Source organism: Lactuca saligna, chromosome 2, assembly GCF_052625555.1.
Source record: "Lactuca saligna cultivar CGN05327 chromosome 2, ASM5262555v1, whole genome shotgun sequence".
NCBI lineage: Eukaryota > Viridiplantae > Streptophyta > Magnoliopsida > Asterales > Asteraceae > Lactuca > Lactuca saligna.
The window spans coordinates 148,621,031-148,641,005 of NC_136418.1; the positions used below are offsets into that span (position 1 = coordinate 148,621,031).

The 19,975-nt window shown below is 38.0% G+C and overlaps 1 protein-coding gene across 3 annotated transcripts; it reads left to right on the top strand.

The window, feature by feature from the left end:
* Window positions 1–8,667: 8,667 nt before the first annotated feature.
* On the top strand, window positions 8,668–11,514 carry LOC145032017 (protein MRG1-like). Of its 3 annotated transcripts, none has more exons than XM_078980681.1 (10): window positions 8,668–8,892; window positions 9,958–10,011; window positions 10,096–10,109; window positions 10,219–10,364; window positions 10,450–10,490; window positions 10,564–10,662; window positions 10,726–10,805; window positions 10,891–11,060; window positions 11,129–11,213; window positions 11,294–11,514. In XM_078980681.1, the coding sequence occupies exons 1-10, from the start codon at window positions 8,752–8,754 to the stop codon at window positions 11,358–11,360; spliced, it is 897 nt and encodes a 298-aa protein (XP_078836807.1). In that variant the 5' UTR covers window positions 8,668–8,751; the 3' UTR covers window positions 11,361–11,514. The 3 variants fall into 3 exon arrangements, with proteins under 3 accessions (XP_078836807.1, XP_078836805.1, XP_078836808.1); XM_078980679.1 differs by having other exon boundaries at window positions 8,670–8,892; window positions 10,561–10,662; XM_078980682.1 differs by lacking the exon at window positions 8,668–8,892 and adding an exon at window positions 8,936–9,261 and having other exon boundaries at window positions 10,561–10,662.
* The last annotated feature ends 8,461 nt before the right edge of the window (window positions 11,515–19,975 follow it).

A 19,975-nucleotide genomic window follows, 5' to 3' on the forward strand; every position in this document is an offset into this window, starting at 1 on the left:
CGGGTCTTGAGAGCAGTCTTCTGTACATCCTCATCTCTAACCCTCATCTGATGATAACCGGAGCGTAGATCGATCTTGGAGAACCAAGACGCTCCCTGAAGCTGATCAAACAAGTCATCTATCCTCGGAAGTGGGTAACGGTTCTTCACCGTTACTTTGTTCAACTCCCGATAATCAATGCACATACGATGCGACCCATCCTTCTTCCTCACAAATAAGATCGGCGCTCCCCAAGGCGAACTACTCGGCCGAATGAAACCCTTGTCTAACAGCTCCTGAAGCTGTGTAGACAACTCCTGCATCTCAGGGGGAGCAAGTCGATATGGTGCCTTGGCTATCGGAGCCGCACCAGGAACTAGGTCGATCCTGAACTCAACCTGCCTCTCAGGAGGTATCCCCGGAAAATCCTCGGGAAACACATCCGGGTAGTCACGAACAATAGGAACATCATCAATCGTCGTCTTGCCCTTCTCCCGGGCATCCAAGACGTAAGCTACAAAACCGGCGCAACCCTGCTGAACATAGCGCCTCGCCCTTGCGGCGGAACAAAAGATCGGTCCTCGTTGGGGTCTCTCGCCCTGAATCACTATCTCTCCCCCACTGGGAGTGAGAACCCTCACTAGCTGAAGCTCACAATCAATCACCGCCCCATTGGGGCTTAGCCAATCCATGCCCACAATAACTTTATTCCCACGCAGGGGAATAGGAACCAGGTCCACTGAAAACTGCTCATCAAATATCTGAAGGGAACACCCTCTATGTACTCTGCCGACCCTCACGGTCCTATCATCTGCTATCTCAACCTCTAGTGGACAATCCAGCTCCCCTGGAGCTCTTCTAAATCTCTTGCTAAGCGCAAGCGATACAAATGATCGGGTAGCCCCCGAATCGAACAATACCAAAGCAGGGATGTCGTTCACCAAGAACGACCCTAAATAAAACATATCATCAAGTAATATCTAAACGATATTATAACAATTAAGAGATTAAGGAAAGATTCATACCCGTCACCACATCAGGAGTCACTCGCGCCTCCTCTGCTGTCATCTGAAATGCCCTGCTCTTCGCCACTGGCGCATCAGATCGGCCCTGCCGACCATCCGTAATCCTCAAGGTGGCAGGGGCAGGTGCAACCACCTTCCCTGCTGCAGCTAAACTGGGACACTGGGACCTTTTATGTCCCCTCTGATTGCACTGAAAGCAAATCAGATCTGATGTTGTAACCGTAGTAGCAGGGGCCGTACAATCCCTACTCAAATGCCCAGTCCGACCGCACTTGTAGCAGCCGGAACTCCCTGCCTTGCACGCCCCCTCGTGCAATCTCCCACACTTGCCACACCGACCGTGGCTCTGCTGACCCCTAGACCTGTGATCTGAAACCTTGGGCTTTTTGCCCACACTGCCTGAACCCGAAACCGCCTCCGGTTTCCTCTTCTTCTCCATCTCGAGACCAATCTCCCTCTCTCTAGCTCTGGCAATCATGTCGTCCAGCGTTTTACAACTGGACCGGCTCACAAACATACGGATGTCACTCTGCAACATCTCATGATAACGGGCCTTCTTCATCTCCTCATTGGCTGCATACTGAGGAACAAGAAGGGCCCTCTCCCTGAACTTGGCGGTGATCTCCGCCACTGTCTCTGTAGTCTGGGTAAGGTCCTGAAACTCCCTAGCTAACTGATGCACCTCAATGATCGGTGCAAACTCCGCCCTGAACCTGGTAGAGAAATCAGCCCAGGTCATGGCATCCAATGCCGCATCATCCCCGATGGCATGTCCGACCTCCTCCCACCAATCCCGTGCCCTGTCCTTTAGAAGACAGGACGCCAATCTGACCTTGTCCCCCTCGGGACACCTGCTAGTGCGGAAAGCATTGGCCACATCCGCCAACCATCTAGTACTCGCTATGGGGTCCCGCGCCCCATGATAGTCTGGAGCCCCGCATGCCCTGAACTCTCTGAACGTAAGTGTGCGCGACCCCATCACGGCCACCATCTCAGCACGGAAAGTACTCAATCTCTCATCCATCAGCTCTAAAATACCCTCCTTGATCGAACCGAAGATCACAGGAGTCTGCTCCAGTATGATGCGGGTAACCTCAGAAGAAAGGAACTCTCTAGTCTGCTCATCCACCTGCCCGACCTCCGGGCCTGATCCCGATCCTGATCCCCCTCCGGCATCTGAGCTGCCGACTGCTGGTCTCGGACGCAAAACTACCATTCTGAAACATATCATAACCACATCAGAACACTGAAATATCTCAAGGGATCATGATACTACTACTAGCTTCCTGGTCTTGTCTTGGCCTTCCTTGATTCGAGTACGGATCCTCTGCTTTCAGTAGTATGGGCCCCTACTACCTTCCACATCTATCCGTACTTTCCTCAAGAACTGCCTTGACTCCACCAAGTCACTTCTACTACTGCCATTCTCTGCTACTCTCATCCTAGGCTTGCCCTAGAGAAACCTCAAGCTCAACATGACTGGTCCTCAGTTGCTGTAGGTCTCCTCATAATGCCAGCTAGCCACCACCTAAACACCATCACATGTGATGAGGATCAGATAATCCTTCAAGTAAAAGATCCGTCCCTACAACGGTTGGACTCAAACAAGAGCTGCGCAATAGGGCCAGTTCCAGCACTCTGGGATTATTCAAACCTGATTACATGTGGTGTGACGTGTTCACCTAATGGCTAACTCCCAGTACTCAGAACCCCACCAAGCACGAAGCAAGCAGCATTCGGACAAGGGAAATAGACTCAGGCAAAACTATTCTTATAACAAGAAACTGCATTGGCATAGGATGCTAAGCTCATACTATCAGGCATAACCTAAACAGGCTATCCTACTGCTGTCTACTCAATTCTAGCATGCAATACTCATAAAGTTGTAACACATAAGCAGGCACATAAGGCATTCTCCTAGATCCTTAGCCCTATACTAGCATGCTGTTCTACTGAAACTGAAACTGAACAAATAACTTGTATGGGTAATTTGGGAGTACTTACTTGAGCTCGGCTGACCGCATGCACACACCTCTATCTTGTTAAAAACAATTCTTTCTTTCCAAGTGCTTTCAAAATTCTTTTTGTAAAACATTTTTATTTTACTAAAATCTTTTATTTCCCTTAGTTTGAGTTCAGATACACCCGGAAGTGTATCCGAATCCCTCAAACCAGGGCTCTGATACCAACTTGAAACAACCCAAAAACACGACCCAAAAATTTTCGTTTTTCAATATAATCAAAACCATAATATAAGTATCATAACATAAAACATACGCGATGTATCCCCAAAATGTAATAAATTATTGTGCGGAAAACTGTATCATACTACATCAATCCAAAACATCAAAAGACATCCCCAGGATAAAAGCTATGATGTGGTGTGTGCGATGCTGTCACCCCGAGCTCTTCCCTTTGCTTGCGGAAGTACCTGAAACCAAACTGAAACTGTAAGCACGAAGCTTAGTGAGCTCCCCCAAACTACCACATACCATACAATAACATATAAACACATATTGGGCCTTGCCCACTGCATCGGACCGAAGTCTGGAACTGATTGGGACCTTGTCCCCTGCATCGGACCGAAGTCCGGAACTAACTGCATCGGACCGAAGTCCGGAACTGACTGGGACCTTGTCCCCTGCATCGGACCGAAGTCCGGAACTAACTGCATCGGACCGAAGTCCGGAACTGACTGGGACCTTGTCCCCTGCATCGGACCGAAGTCCGGAACTAACTGCATCGGACCGAAGTCCGGAACTGACTGACTGAGCATGGCATAGCATAACACATCAACTAGCATAACACATATACGACATGCTACATCGGGCCGTGGCCCGGAACACATAATACTTAACACATGAAACATAGCACACAAATCCTGTTCGAGCCACGAAGGCATCGAACATACTAACTACTGCATCAGACCTAAATCCGGAAACTACTGCTAACTGAACGGGCCGACATTGTGGCCTTAGACCCGTTCCTACTGGAAGGAAACTCACCTCGTAAGTTGGCTGCTGAGTGTGTGGCTCGGAAAGCTAACGACGGCTACTCCTGAATCTCCTCGGCTACAAGTCCATAAACACACTCAATCAAATACTAAACACTGCGCTTGGGGTAAAATGACTCTTTTACCCTTGGTCAAAGTCAACTCTCTTTTGGGCTGACTCGCCGAGTTGGCCACCCAACTCGCCGAGTCCTACTCTCACTTTTCACTCTTACTCACTGCTACTCGTCGAGTCTGGCATCGACTCGACGAGTACCCTCTTGATCCAAGAACTCAGACAATCTTCATCCGACTCGCCGAGTCGTATGAACAAACTCGACGAGTTGTTCTTGATCCCAAGAAGATTGCCTTGGACTCGCCGAGTTGATGAACAACTCGCCGAGTCCCTCCATCACTGAGTTTACCCTCAACTCGCTGAGTTCACTCCCTAACTCACCTCGTCCACTCGACACTGATAAAACTAAAGAACTCGGGACTCGCGACCCAACTCGTCGAGTCGTTCTTCCGACTCGCCGAGTTGCCGCCATGCAACTGATTTTTACTTGATTTTGTTTGAATCCAATGCACACAATTGATAGATCTGAGTCCAATAAGCTGATTTACCACGTAAAGTTTCCAACTTTACGTGTACAACCTCATGAATAAGGGAAATAAGGCTAAAAGATGCATAAAATGGGTGGATCTATGGTTATCATGCAATATAACTCCAAAAAGACAGTAGATCTGGGCTCTACAACACCCCAACATTCAGATCCATAGATATTTCGACTCAATAAGACGTTCATGCAAGTGTAAGGCTTGGAACAAGCATCAACTAGCTCTTAGGAGAGCTCTAATGGAAGTTTAAAGCATATAACAAGATGGAACTCCGAAAATACCTCAATTAACTCTGATTTGGCCTTGGATCTTTGCACTACAACACTTCTCCTTGCTTCTTCCTTCTTCTCCTTCTTCACACCTTCACAAAATGGCACCAAAACACATATAAGCTCTTCAAGGGAGGATTAGGGTTCTCTCACTGCGTTCTCAGGGTGAGGGAGGCGAGAATAGGGGCTATAAGGTGGTTTAAATAGTGGGCAACCCGGGGAATTTAGGGTTTCACCCAGACGGATGGACTCGCCGAGTCCCCGGCTTACGCGTGCCCTCAGGCGCGACCCTACTCGGCGAGTCAGGCTAGAACTCGCCGAGTCCCTCTTGAAAAACTCACTATAATTACCAATAAATCAACATACCGGGAACGGGTCGTTACAAAACCGCACCGCCTAATGCGGTTTAGAACTAGTGTGGTGCGGTTTGCGGTTTGAAATTTTGTTAAACCGCATTATGCGGTGCGGTTTGTGGTTTCCAATTATAACAATGCGGTTCAAACCACACCGCATATATATATATATATATATATATATATATATATATATATATATATATATATATATATATATATATATATATATAATACAAACACATAAAAATTACACAGAAGATACGAATTTGGTTTTATTACTAATGAATTTTGATATCACCAATTTCAATTTTTGTAAACAAATTTGTGATAGATTATTTATCTGATTGTCTAATGTAATAATGACTAGTATTGTTAAAACATTGGCAAAACCAACTTATCTTGATTCTATAACTAATATATTTATGTATAAATTTTATGTACATAATATTAAAAATACATATCCTTTTTCAAACCGCATAAACCGCAAAAAACCGCACAAACCGCCCGCACCAAACCGCACCAAACCGCACCACATAACGCGGTTTAGAACCTTCGCGGTACGGTTTGCGGTTTTCTAAAATTTCAAACCGCACATGCGGTGTGGTTTGCGGTTTCGACTCGAAACCGCACCAAACCGCACCGCGAACACCCCTATAAATTACAATGGTTTTAATTTTTAGACAAAACTACGAAAATGGTCCCTATGGTATGTATTTTTTTTTTTTCAAGTTGTAGTCCAAACCTTAATTTTTTTGGTTTCATGGTCCTTTTGGCCATGTTTCTATCAGAATTTGGTCCCTCAGTAAACTGAAATGACTATAATACCCTTGATGTATTTATTTTATTTTTCTTAAATTTAATACTTATTTATTTTTTTAATTAAAAAAATAAAAGGGCCCTCTCCCCCTCTCCCTCTCCACACAGTAAAACCAAGACTCCATCCCCGTGATTCCATCATCGCCTCTCTCAATCGAGTTTGCAAAAAAGTTCCTGGAAATCCTTAAAAAGTCGATTTTGCAAACCAAATCTTTGAAACTCAACTAAAAACAAGCACAAAACCGCAACAAATTATTGTTACCGAATCTAATCTACTTGATTCCATCATCTCCTCTTACAATCTTCTTTCCATTGGCATTCTAGATTCAGGTGAACACAATGTTTCACCTCCGACAATAATCTATGCGTCACACATTTCTCCATCTTCACTTATAGAAACACCACACATGACTCTTATTCCTTTCATTTTATCATCTCCGACCAGAGCAACCCTTTAGCACCGATGACCTTGAACCCAATGAAGCTCTGTCATCCCAGTTTTGATTATCTAAAAATCAATACATCTCAAAATATGAAACTAGTTTTGATTATTTGAAAATCAAAACATCTAGAATCTATAATATAAACAATGAGCGGAGTTTGATTATCTGAAAATGAAAACGTCACAAAATCAAAAACCCAAACTAGGTTTCAAAATTGAAATTCAAACGAGGTTGTGAATCTAGAATCTGAAACGATTTAGGTTTTTTTATGAAGATTTTCAATGATGTTTGAGGAAGAAATAAGAAAGATGATACAGTCCGCGGTTGCGATATACGATCGATACACCCAGTTGAAAAGAATTCCATCAAGAACAACTTTGGCATCGTTGTAATCAGAATCGAAATTGGATAAGAGCTTCTTTAAGTTTGAGTTGAGTTTGTTTAAGCTACTGATTTCAAGATTTAGGCGTGGATCAGGGATTGGAGAAGAGTCGTTAGAAATGTGAGATGATAAGGTGAAGCTTATCGATGATGATGGTTCTGATGAATTTGCTATGGATTAAAGTCAAATTCCCAACATATAATTGGCAAAAATCATATTAATTTTTTTAAAGGGGTTTTATGGCTAAAAAGTAAGAGCTTAGATTCTTAAGAGAGAGAGAGAGAGAGAGAGAGAGAGAGAGAGAGAGAGAGAGAGAGAGATTCATTATTAGATTAATATTAAAATAAAAGATAAAGTGTTTAAAAAAATAAAGAAAACAAATTAAAATAACATATTAGTCATTTTAAGTTTAACAGGTACCAAATCCACCTAGAAACATGGTTAAAACTAGGGATGAGATTTAGAACCGGAAAACCGGATCGGAACCGGAACCGGACCCGTTAGAACCAGAATATATAGAACCGGGTCCGGTTCTGAGTTTAAAAATTGGCTTTATCCGGGTTCCGGGTAATCCGGGTTTGGGTCCATTGGGTCCGGGTAAACCAGGTCTAAAATCCGGAACCGGAACCACTTTTTGTGAAACGTTTACAAGATGCATATCTTATCCGTTTCAACTCCAATTGACATAAGGTTTTTTCCAACATGTAGTTTAGAGTTTGTACATGATTCTAGACTATAAAATTTTCATTTTTAGTTTTATATTCATTGACTTATAGTCCTCAAAAGTTGAGATACCAAAGCTGAAAGTTTTTAGTTTTTTAGTTTTTTTTGTATTCGGTGAAAGTTTTAAAGCATGCATATCTAATTCGTTTGAAGTCGGATTGACATGTGTTTTTTTTTTTCAACTTCTAGTTTACAGTTTGTACATGAGTTTAAACTATAATTTTGTCATTTTTGGTTTAACATTCAATGATTTACAGTCCTTCGAAGTCGGGATATCAAAACTGAAAATTTTCAACTTTTCAGTTATTTGTTTTTGTACTTTGTATTATGTGAAAATATTAACACAGGTATATCTCATTCGTTTAAATTCGGATTGACATGCGGGTTTTTCCAGAGTGTATTTTAGACTTTGTACATGATTTTGGACTCTAATTTTGTTAATTGTGGTTTCGTATTCAATAAGTTACAGCCCCCCAAAGTGGAGATATCAATATGAAAATTTTCAAAGTTCAACCCACTAAGTTGTAAGTAATTACCAAAAAATTCCGGTTTTTTCGGGTCTAAACCCACTTTATCCGGTTCCAACCTACCCACTTTGATGTTTCCGGGTTTTCCGGTTCTAGACCCACTTTACCCGGAACCGGTTCCTATATACCGGTCCGGTTTCCGGTTGTATAAAATCCTGTTAACCGGTTCCGGGTTTGGACCCACTTTCATCCCTAGTTAAAACTTAAAAGGATTACAAAACCAAAAAAATAAGGATTTGAATTAAAAGAAAAAAAAAATACATTTAATACAACGGATCATGCATAACAATGTTATATATCATAGATCTATAAATATAGTCTTCAAAAAAATTGACTTTACCATACAAAAGGATTTAGCGACGCAACTTATTAAACGTTTATCTTCTCGTTCGTTATATGATAGATATCTAAAATGATTATTTTTATATTTAGTATTAAATAAAACGGACTAATTCCATTTCTCTTTTATTTTAATATTTTTTTTAATGACAAAGCACCGCTTCCGTATTCTGCGATGCGGGACGACGTGGCATCGGGGGGAATGAACCAAATACAAACACACCACCCCTGAAAGTGAAACCACGAAATCAAAAAGAGGCGGGTTTATCCCGAGCAACTACGCTAATGGGGAGTTCCAAGGAGGATTCGGCCAACGGTGCCGACAATTCCGCAGCCAATCGCCGTCGCGCTGATTCTAATTCCAAGCTCTTCTCCGATGGCGAGAAAGTTCTCGCCTATCATGGCCCTCGTATCTACGAAGCCAAGGCATGTGAACTGTTTTCCACCTCTTTAACTCGCCTGCTCTCGATCTCACACTCTCATTCGTTCATTTTGATTTCCTCTCATATTCTGTTCATTATTAATATACTCATTAAACAACTTGAACATAGCGAGGTAACGAGAACACAACTACTAGTTCGTTTTATTAAGAACCAGAATACATAGGGTTTGGTTTATTTCTACCTGACTCGAACAAAATGTTAGGGTTCCCAATCTAAACAATTTGGGAGTTGCAAGTTCGACAACTGCTCGCTTTTACCGATGGTTGTGGATATTAATGATGTTTGCAAGTGTGAAGGGTTTTATAAATTTGGGGACACTGGATTGATATACACGGAATCAGACTCATATCTGGTGAATCATATTTCCCCCACTTTCAGGCAAAGTGGACTATATGTTATTAAAATGCTTTACAGTCATAGATTACTGACATGTCCCATTTGTAACATACTATTGACAAAATGAGTTCAATCATTGCTGAAATTTCAACATTTTTGTAGAGCTAGCTAATTTAAGCTGTGCTTTTGTTTTGTTTGTTTCCAAATCGCCATGTTTTGTAATCTTTCTGGGTAATTTGATAATTGTTATATGAGGCAACAACGTAGTCTTTAGATCTGTATAGGAGAACAGATAATACTCATTCAATTAGACACTGTAAACATCAGTATTCTAAGATTTATACACATGGATTAGGATTTGATCATTTGATATGGTTTATCTCCATGATGATTCAGATAGGAGGGCAGATATGCTAGTACACAAAGTCAAACACTCAAACTAATAACATTATGATATATTTTTTTTAACCAGTTAACAGTTTGGAATCAGAGGATGAAATACACGAAGTCAGTTAACAGTTTCATGATACATTTCAATAAAGGATTTCACAATTGTGGATCAAAACCAATTATTTTATAATTCGCTTTATAAAAAGTTAAACCATGTAAAACTTTATCCTTTTGCTTGGATCTTTAATCAATTTACTGAAACCACATAAGTACTTTTGATACAATCTCTTCACACTTTTCTTTTTCTTTTCATATCTTGAAGGTTCAAAAATCTGAGATTCGGAAGAATGAGTGGAAATATTTCGTTCATTACCTTGTAAGTTTCAAATAATATCTCCTAACATATGACTTTTTTACATTGCAATATTAACCAGTGGATACTTTTCAATTTGTTTTGCAGGGTTGGAGTAAAACGTGAGTATGCTTTTATTTCCTATATCCCCTTTCTCTTAGTTTTTATTTTATCTCACTTTTTATAATACATAAAGAAATGGTTATTAAAATAATGTTACCTTGGTAACAGTTGGGATGAATGGGTAGGCGTTGATCGCCTTATGAAAAACACCGAAGAAAACATCCTTAAACAACAAGCCCTTGACAAAAAACAGGGCGTTGACCGAAATTCAAAGTCAGGAAAGTCAACCCAAACTAAGCCAAAAGTATCAAGTGGTATATTCCCATTTCCCTCAACTTATCACACATCATTTCTTGTATATGTTTTTGCTTCCTATTATTTAAATAAATGTTATTATAGGGGCAAAAGGGAAGAAACGAAAAAACGATTCAAGCACTGAGGTAACTAATTAACTATATCATTTACATTGTAATGTAATTTCATTTAATATGTTTTGTTTGATTGTGTCAGAAGGAGAATGCAACTGATGAAAAACTTATAAACATTCAAATTCCATCAGCTTTAAAGAAACAACTTGTGGATGATTGGGAATTTGTGAATGAGCAGGATAAGGTTATTAATTACTCATTATGAATTATTGAAGTAAATTGAAAAGTAATTTTTTTTTTTTTGCAGCTTGTTGAACTTCCGCGTTCTCCAAATATCGATGATATATTTGAAAAATACCTTGAATACAGATCAAAGAAAGATGGAATGTAAGTAAGAGTTATAAAGAGGCATGTGATGATAATGGCGTTGTGTAATTTACTATTGATGTGGTTGAATTTGAATACATTACAGGATGACAGATTCAGTTGGGGAGATTTTAAAGGGATTAAGGTGTTACTTTGACAGAGCTTTGCCTATTATTCTTTTATATAATAAAGAACGCCACCAGTATCATGAAGCTGTTTCAGATGATGTTTCTCCTTCAACCGTATATGGTGCTGAACATCTACTCCGCCTCTTCGGTGAGTTTCTCTCTCTTAATTATTTCTATTTCATTTAATAATTATATCATTTTTTTTTCTTTTGTCAGTTAAATTGCCCGATCTATTGCCATACGTGAATATAGAAGAGGATCTTGTTTCGCGCTTGCACCAAAAATTTGTCGACTTTCTCAAGTACATTTTTTATTATTATTATTATTTTTTTATTTTGATCACGATTATATTGACTGTATGTGTGTTGTGTTGATATGTAGGTTTTTACAAAAGAACCAAAACTCTTTCTTCGTATCTTCATATGATGGCGCAAAAGTTTCTGATTAAATTGTACATCTATCAGGAGATCAGCGAAACCCAAACCCCAACCCTGGTTATTATTTAACTTAACCATGTGTTGTAGAATTAGTATTTAATTATTGGGTTTTTTCTTTTGTGTACTGAATTTTTTAATGATGATCACATGAGTCTTGCATTGTTACCTTACCATGTGAGTGAATTAGGTGTATAATAATAGTCAAGATAGTTTTAGGTCAACTCAACTCCATGAGTTGGTTAATTGGTGGAAGGAAGAATCACAAGGTGTTAGATGACGGAAGTGACCCTTCGCACTTTGCTTTAGTTTTGGCCTAACTATGTATCTTTTTTGCCAAAGTGGTCAATGGTCAAAGAAAAAAGATACCTTTTTTCCTTTACTTTTGAAGGGTCACATTTGTTAAAAAGAGGATGAAGTGTATATTTAAATTGGTAATGTAAGAAAGTAAATTATAAAACTAAACTACAAATTAGAGTAAATTGCATAAATGGTCCCTATAGTTTGGGGTGATCTGCATGTTGGGTTCGTAACTCTCGTACCATTTTTGTAGTTTGTTTTTGTTTCGGTTTTAGCCGCTTGATTGCCTTTACTATATTTTTGTATTTTTTTTTCCTTATGTTTTGTTTATTTTTTTCATTCTTTATTTATTTGGACCCACTAATCTACCCCAACATGTCCCTTAGGGTTACTCCCTTTGGACCTTTTCCTCCACAAATCTAAGAAATCAAACCACAAATCGATCTTGTACTTAAGCTTCAATTGTGATTGTGACCAAAGAAGATAAAAAAGAGGAGCCAACTTTGTAGACTCCGGGTTGGCTTTTTGTTCGTCAAAAACAAAGTTGAAATATGAGGACCAAGGTTCCAGAACAATAAGGCAATGGTGATATTAGGTTTTTTGTTCGTAGGAATGATGGGGCACGATGGCTAGGGAACTGACAAGTGAACAGAGGAACGAGAGGCTAGACTTTTGTTTTTGGTGAGGTTCGCAGCGAAAGGGTGATAGATCACAGAGAGGCGGCTAGGGTTTGGTTTCAGACGAGATAAGAAAGAGCCTACGATGTGGATGATTGTAAGAAGGGAAAAACACGTGAAAAACTGAAACAAGAAGGGAGAGAGAAAAGAGAAAAGGAAATGATGTGGGGTGGGTCTGTGATGGTGGGTCAGTTGATTCATTATTTTATTTAATAATATACAAATGATGTAAAAAGAATTTACAAAGTTAAAAGATATCATGAAGAGTCATTTAACTTGATTCATGACCAAAACCGAAATATATCCAAACAATGAAGACCATCCAAGTGAAAAAAAAAAGGTTTGGGACTAGGCATGCATATTGGATCAAACCATATGAACCATTCGTGTAATTTACTCGGAAGTTATAATTGTGACCTTAACCTATCGTGTGAAGTAAATTTATATGTGTGACATTAACCTATCATGATATGTGAAATATTTGTCACTTTTTTTGTTGTATCAATCTGTTAAACCAGTTAACAAGTTAACAAATAAGTGTGGTGGATTTTTTTTTTCATGAATATATTAAAAAAAAGTTATCTATATAAATGGGGATGGACGGTGGAGTGGTGGAGTTGCGGAGATATTTAGTTAGTGGTAGAGTGGGGGAAGTGTACGTTAGGGTACAAGTCCAGATGTTTAATTAATTATATAAAAAGGTTGTATTTATTGATGTTAACCGTTAGACGTAACTTTCATACTTTATGAATCTCAACCTTTGTCCCCTCGATCAATCATTCGTCACCAAAATGTTTCTAGCATTTTCTTTATTTTTCTTTGGATATTAGATAAACCTCATTTCATAAAGCTTATCAAATTTCAATCAAAGTATTTTTCATGGAACAATGATAACAATTGCAATGTTAGCTAGTTATATTTCAAATTGTTTTTCTTTGTTTTCTTGTTTCAATCTTGATAACTCATATTCAATTGATTCTGCTAAAACTGAATGAAACAGTGTGGTTAGTATATGGACATTAATTTAACAACTTTCAAAATAGCTAGACAAATATGAAAATTTATAATAAACTTTAGCCTTCGCGGAATTTAAGAAACATTTTTGTTTGTAGAAAATGCAGGTTGTTACTATCATGTCATAAACATGATGAAGGGTTTCCTTGTACTTGCGTTTATTAGGGGATATATGTCCTTGTGATGTGAATGCTTGTGTATAGAAATTAGTATATCTTAGCATAAACCGCATGTGACTTTAGTATGCATATTGCTATCACAAAAAATTAGAGCTGGTAAAAAAATCTAATATGCCAACAAAACCTTGTATTATTCTAAATAATTAGCGGGTTAGGTTAAGATTTTAAAACCGTTTAATTAAATATGTTAACCCGTTTAACCTATTTAGTTAAATAGATCGAGTTATGGTTGAAATTTCCAAAAGTAAATTACATGAGTTGTTCCTCGTACAGGTGCAAAAGACACATTTAGTCTCTATTTTCAAACATTTTCTCAGATCATATGTCTTGTGTTTAAATCTTGCATGCTTCATCCCTCGACATGGAATGACTATACCGACCTTTCCCATTATTTTATTGATTTATTTTTAGATTGTGTATAATTTTTAATATCAAAAAATGGGTGTACCACCACACCCCACTACTCCGAACTTCAACTCAACCCCACCCTTCCAGATTTTAATCGTGCTCTTTAATCTTGAGCATTAACCACCATAAGAACACCCAAACCAAAAATTGTGACCCCCTTGAGCTTTTCTAGTCGATCCCATGTTTCTGCAATCATCACCGTCTTACTTGCTTTGACGCTTAGTCTTAAAGCCACCAACGACGTAACATCGACTCCATTTTCACCACCACTTGGAGACTGTGCCGACTCCGTCATCTCATTCTCCCCTTGCCTTCCCTGCAGAACGCGTTCCTCAGATTTCCTCTTAACGCCTCAAAGCCACTTTCCTTATCAGATTTATGTCCACTCAGTAACAATACCCAAACTTTATCGCTTAACTTTGTGCATTCTTTCTTTACTAGAAGTTTCAAGGAGTCACAATGTAATAGAAATCGGTGGCAACTTCTGATTTAGGATTCAACTTCATAGTTGGTGGTCGATGATAGCTTTCGAGGTAGAGATCGACAGGGGTCTTAGCACACGCAATGTAACGTCCTAAAAATACCAAGAATTTTTTTGTTTTTATTAAGTCAAAACTATTCATTCATTATTCCAAATAACGATTATAATAAAAGTATTCTCAAAACATCAGAGTAAAAACATAAACAATCAATGCATATTAAATCTCCAAGGGATGCAGTGCGATCAAGCCGACCCTTCCTTTTAAAACCATAAGCACCTAAAAACATTTTAAACATAAACTGTAAGCATGAAACTTAGTGAGTTCCCAAAATACCACATACCATACATACATACATCGGACCCCGTTCGACATCCATCGGGCCTCACTCGGCCCAAAATACCACATACCATACATACAAGATCTGCCAGTCATATGTGGTGGGCCCCGCATGACATCGGGCCCTACTCGGTATACATACAAACACGTGCAAGAGTCACATAGACAACTAGCATCCTGTAACATAACAATGGGCCGACATTGGTACCTTCGACCCGCAAATACTGTGAGAAGACTCACCTTAACTACTCAACAGAAGCCCAATAGCTACCTTAGCATCAGAATAGCTAACCCAAACTTCCTAAAACCAAACCGAGACCAATCCTTAGTCAAATACTCAATTCTACCCAAGTTTGACCAAAAGTCAAACTGATCCAAAAAGTCAACGGATCAAAAAATCAAAGGCGGTCAACATAGATTGAGTACGCCCAACGTACTCAGTCACTACACTCAGCGTACTACATCCCTTCCTGATTACGGGGCTCCAACCTGGTACACTCAGCGTACTACCAGGTACGCCCAACGTACACGACTGGTTCCATTTTCCTTCATTAAGTGCTTATTTCATTAAGATCTCATGTCCAAAGCTCAAATCTAGTCCCAAATAATATTCTAAGTCGTAAAGTTTCCAGCTTTATGGCTTTCTATGGCTAGAAGGAGTCCACCCACCAAAACCCTAACTTAATACACAAACCAAGGCATCATAACTCTTGCATGGAGGGAATAAATGGACCAAGATCACATTTTCATGGTTCCTGATAGCTCCATAATGGTCAAAATAACCAAGATCTAGTCTTTAAGTCTCAAAGGGACCAAAAATACATATTTCTCAACTTAAACCATTAAGTCCAACTCTCCAACATTCATATCTAAATCTGTATGATGTTTAATTAGATGGCTAAAGTTTCCAACTTTATCCATAACAAGGTCAAAAACTTTTAGGATCTAAACTTTAATACACCAAAATGGCCTAAATGACCAAAATAACTTGCATAACTGAATATGAAGGCAAAAAAATCAAAACTTTCGTAGTCCATGTAGTCCAAGAAACATTCTAAACTGATCAAAAAGGTGTTGGAGTCTAGATCTGAAACATACAATGTGCTTGGGACCTTGGAGAGTAATAAAGTTGCAAACTTTATTCCCAACTCTCACTCAAAACTCATTAAAATGGACCAAAACACCAAAGACACTTAGATCCAAAGATGAAATGTAACAAATCTTGGAACTTTATAACTTACAAAGGTCTAGAAGGTAGATGAAAGTTGAGATCTTCAATTGCCAAGCTTGAAGGATGAATCTTGCATGAAAACATTGCTCCAAAACCACCAAAAAATCCAAAAATGGATGATAGAGGAAAGGGGAGGCTTAAATCTTGAAAATGGAGGCTAGGGTTTCTCCTAGAGGTTCTAGATATGATGGAGGCTAAGAAAATACCCTAAAACATGAATCCTTACCTTTAAATACCTTGAAAACCCTAAAAATTTCATGGGCTTTGGCTACAGAGTTCTCATGTCGTGAGAATATATTCTGTAGCATCCCAAATTTTACAAGAAATTTTTTTGTTTTAATAAGTAATCCAATTACATATTCCATAAGTTTTCAAAACATTTGTTTCCAAATCACATTCATTACATCATTGTTGTGTTTTTATGAAATCATCAGAGAGTCCCTAAACGTCCAAAAGAGAGATAGAGTACATGTCATGCCATCACGCCTTGCCTTTGCCCTTAGGCTCCGAAGTACTGGCAACAATCAACAACCTGTAAGCGAAACGCTTAGTGAGTTTCGCGAGAGCATACCAAACACAATCACATATCCTGATAGCCATAAAGCTACACACATCACACATAAACCATGTATACATCAAACCTATAATAGTGCCATGGGCTACCCCACATGGTCTTTACCTAGGACTGTCATGGGCTACCCCACATGGTCTTCACCTAGGACTACCATGGGCTACCCTACATGGTCTTACATCAAATGCCACGGGGTCCCCCTGGGGTCTTCATACAACATGCAATCACATAGCAAAGCAAACATAGAGTATCTAGCACATCTACCATAATCACATAATGGGCCGACCTTAGTGCCTTAGACCCATAGGTACGGTGAGAAGACTCACCTGGCACGAATGCTGAACTGATACTTTTTCGACTGGATATGCCCCACGAACTGCTCCAACTCAACTACCTAAAAGTGACATATAATACCCAGTCATTAACTTTAAAGTCCGCCCTAGTCCACTTCAGTTAGGATCAAGTCAACAATCCATGTTGACCCTAACTCGCCGAGTACAACTAGTGACTCGCTGAGTTTCCCGGAATAACATCTACTCGTCGAGTCATCGAGGTGACTCGCCGAGTTCATATGGTCTTGACTGATAATCTAAGGTCCACTCTGTCGGGTTTCCTTGCTTGCCACTCGACAAGTTTATGACCATCGAATTAAATTGGGGAATCTTACTTGACTCGCCGAGTTGTTCCTTCAACTCGTCGAGTTCTAGGAAATCTTCATCCGGCTCGCCGAGTTTTTCATCCAACTCATCGAGTTCATAGCAATGTTCATCGGGCTCACCGAGTTGTTCATCCAACTCGCCGAGTCCATGCCTGTCTTCATATAACTCGCCGAGTCTCCCCCTGATACTTGCCGAGTCCTATCAGATTTCGAGCCATACAGACTCCTTGGAGCCATGCAATGCTTCCAAATTACAGATCTAGGCTCCTGAGGCATGCTTTTCACGTAAAGTTGCAAACTTTACGTGCATGCAAGGCTTTAAGGCCTTAAAATAGCAAATCTAAGCTTCGGATTGAGTCATACACTTGAGGGGAGGCTTATGCTAGGCTAAATGGATAACTTTATGCATCTCAAGGTCAAAAGGAGTTCATATCTGAAGTTACAACAGATCTTGGCTTAAACACAAAAGCTTGGCTTAAACACAAAAACCCTTTCCTATAATCCATGCACAAAAGGGTTTTGGAAGGAAATGAGTAGTTTTTAATTACTAAAAACTAATAATTGTTTGAAATAACGTAAAACTAAAGAATAAATTATATTATATTAAAAACTTATTGTTATTTGTAATAATAATAATAATAATAATAATAATAATAATAATAATAATAATAATAAAAATATCGGAAATAAAAATTATTCAAATAAATATAAATAAATTAGTTAAAAATGCCTATAGTTTAAAATAACTTTAAATAAAAAAACTTAATTATACTTGATTCAAACACAATTTTTTATATCTTCCTTATTGTATACTTAAAATTATTATAATATTGGGTACAACTTAGTACAATTTTTTATACTCAAGTGTTTATGTTCAATGTTCTTCTGTGTGCTTATTAGGCTGAAATGTAGTTGCAGAAATCATATTTGTGTTTGATTTGGATGAAGCAGTAAACACAGAAGAAGCATCTGATTCATTGCAAGAATTAGGGGTTGTTTGTTTACCTCTTAATTGTAAATTAAGAGGCAATGTCTTAAAAATTCAGATTCAAATCGTTTGTTTACGTCTTATTTTTTACCTCTTAAAATTAAAAATACCTCTTAATTTTTCAGAGATGGAACAAAGTATGAATTAAAAAAAGCACATGTTTCTTTTGTTTGCCCTAACACATAATCGCATACCCGCCTCCTCCTGCGTCTTCTTCCTGCGATACGACTTCTTCCCCCTTCGCGTATGCTTCCCTTCCCAACTATATACTCCGACGACGCCGCTTAACGACGCCGCCCAACCAAGCAACGCCGACGGTGCTGCAACCGAAGGAGGACGACGCTGCTGCACCTTCTCGCTGCTGAAAATCGATAGGTTTGTTATTCCTTCTGAAAATTGATTGTTGTTCTTTGTTTCTTCCTTCTTTCCCCCCCAAAGTCGAAAATCAAAAAATCGAAAATAAGTGGTTATGTTATGCTAATCAGATTTTATCAATCATAATCTATAGTTGATGTTATGCTTTGATTTTGATGGTATACGATCGAATTTGAATGTGTTAAAGGGATATGATGAAATGTTGTTGAATTTTTGATGTTATGCTTTATTTTTTATACTCAAGTTTTTATGTTCAATGTTCTTCTGTGTGCTTATTAGGCTGAAATGTAGTTAGAGAAATCATATTTGTGTTTGATTTGGATGAAGCAGTAAACACAAAAGAAGCCTCTGATTCATTGTAAGAATTAGGGGTTGTTTGTTTACCTCTTAATTGTAAAATTAAGGGACAATGTCTTAAAAATTCAGATTCGGATCGTTTGTTTACGACTTATTTTTTACCTCTAAAATTAAAAATACCTCCTAATTTTCCAGAGATGTAACAAAGTCTGAATTAAAAAAAGGGAAAATGACATAAAACCCCTTAAGTTTTCACAAAAATGTCAGTTTACCCTTGGACGTGTTTTATGTTCAGTAAAGCCCGAACTTTTGTTTAATTTGTTTATTTTTACCCTTGTAGTCGGTTTTCAGGTAACCTACCGATTACCTAATACCAATAAAGCTTTTAAATTTTCAAAAATGCTCAGATTTGTCCTTATGTTTTTCAAAAATGTTCGGATTTACTCTTACATTGATTGTTGTTATTATTATTATTATTATTATTATTATTATTATTATTATTATTATTATTATTATTATTATTATTATTATTATTATTACATTTTTAATTATATAAAAATATTTTATACATACATTTTTAAATGTATAAAAATATTTTATACACACATTTTTAAATGTATAAAAATATTTTTACTAATATAAATATATTTTTAAAAATATATGTACTTGTATTTAGTATTTATATACATCTGAAAACCCTAAATCTTCATCTATAATTGTTAAATCGAACAAAAAAAGCTTGATAAAGTAAAAAATAGCGTCAATGATTGATTTTGCAAAAACAAATGCTTCAGATCAAATATAAAAAATGATGCATTTCGTGATCTTTTTTTGTGAACTTACAACAAACATAAATGAAGTTTGCACTCATATTTGACATTTTGTTATCAATTTTGGAGATAAAAATAGTTAATGAATGATTTTAAGTTGTTAATATGTAATTTTTACAGTGATCAAGTGTTTTTGTCGAGGGTTTTTTTTAATTATATTATGTATTTTCCATTTACGAGTGTTATTTGTTGATAATTTATTGTTATCTACTCACTATTAACCTAATATAGTTGAATAATAGAGGTTTTTTCAAATTTTATACTAAATCTTATCTGTAATCGA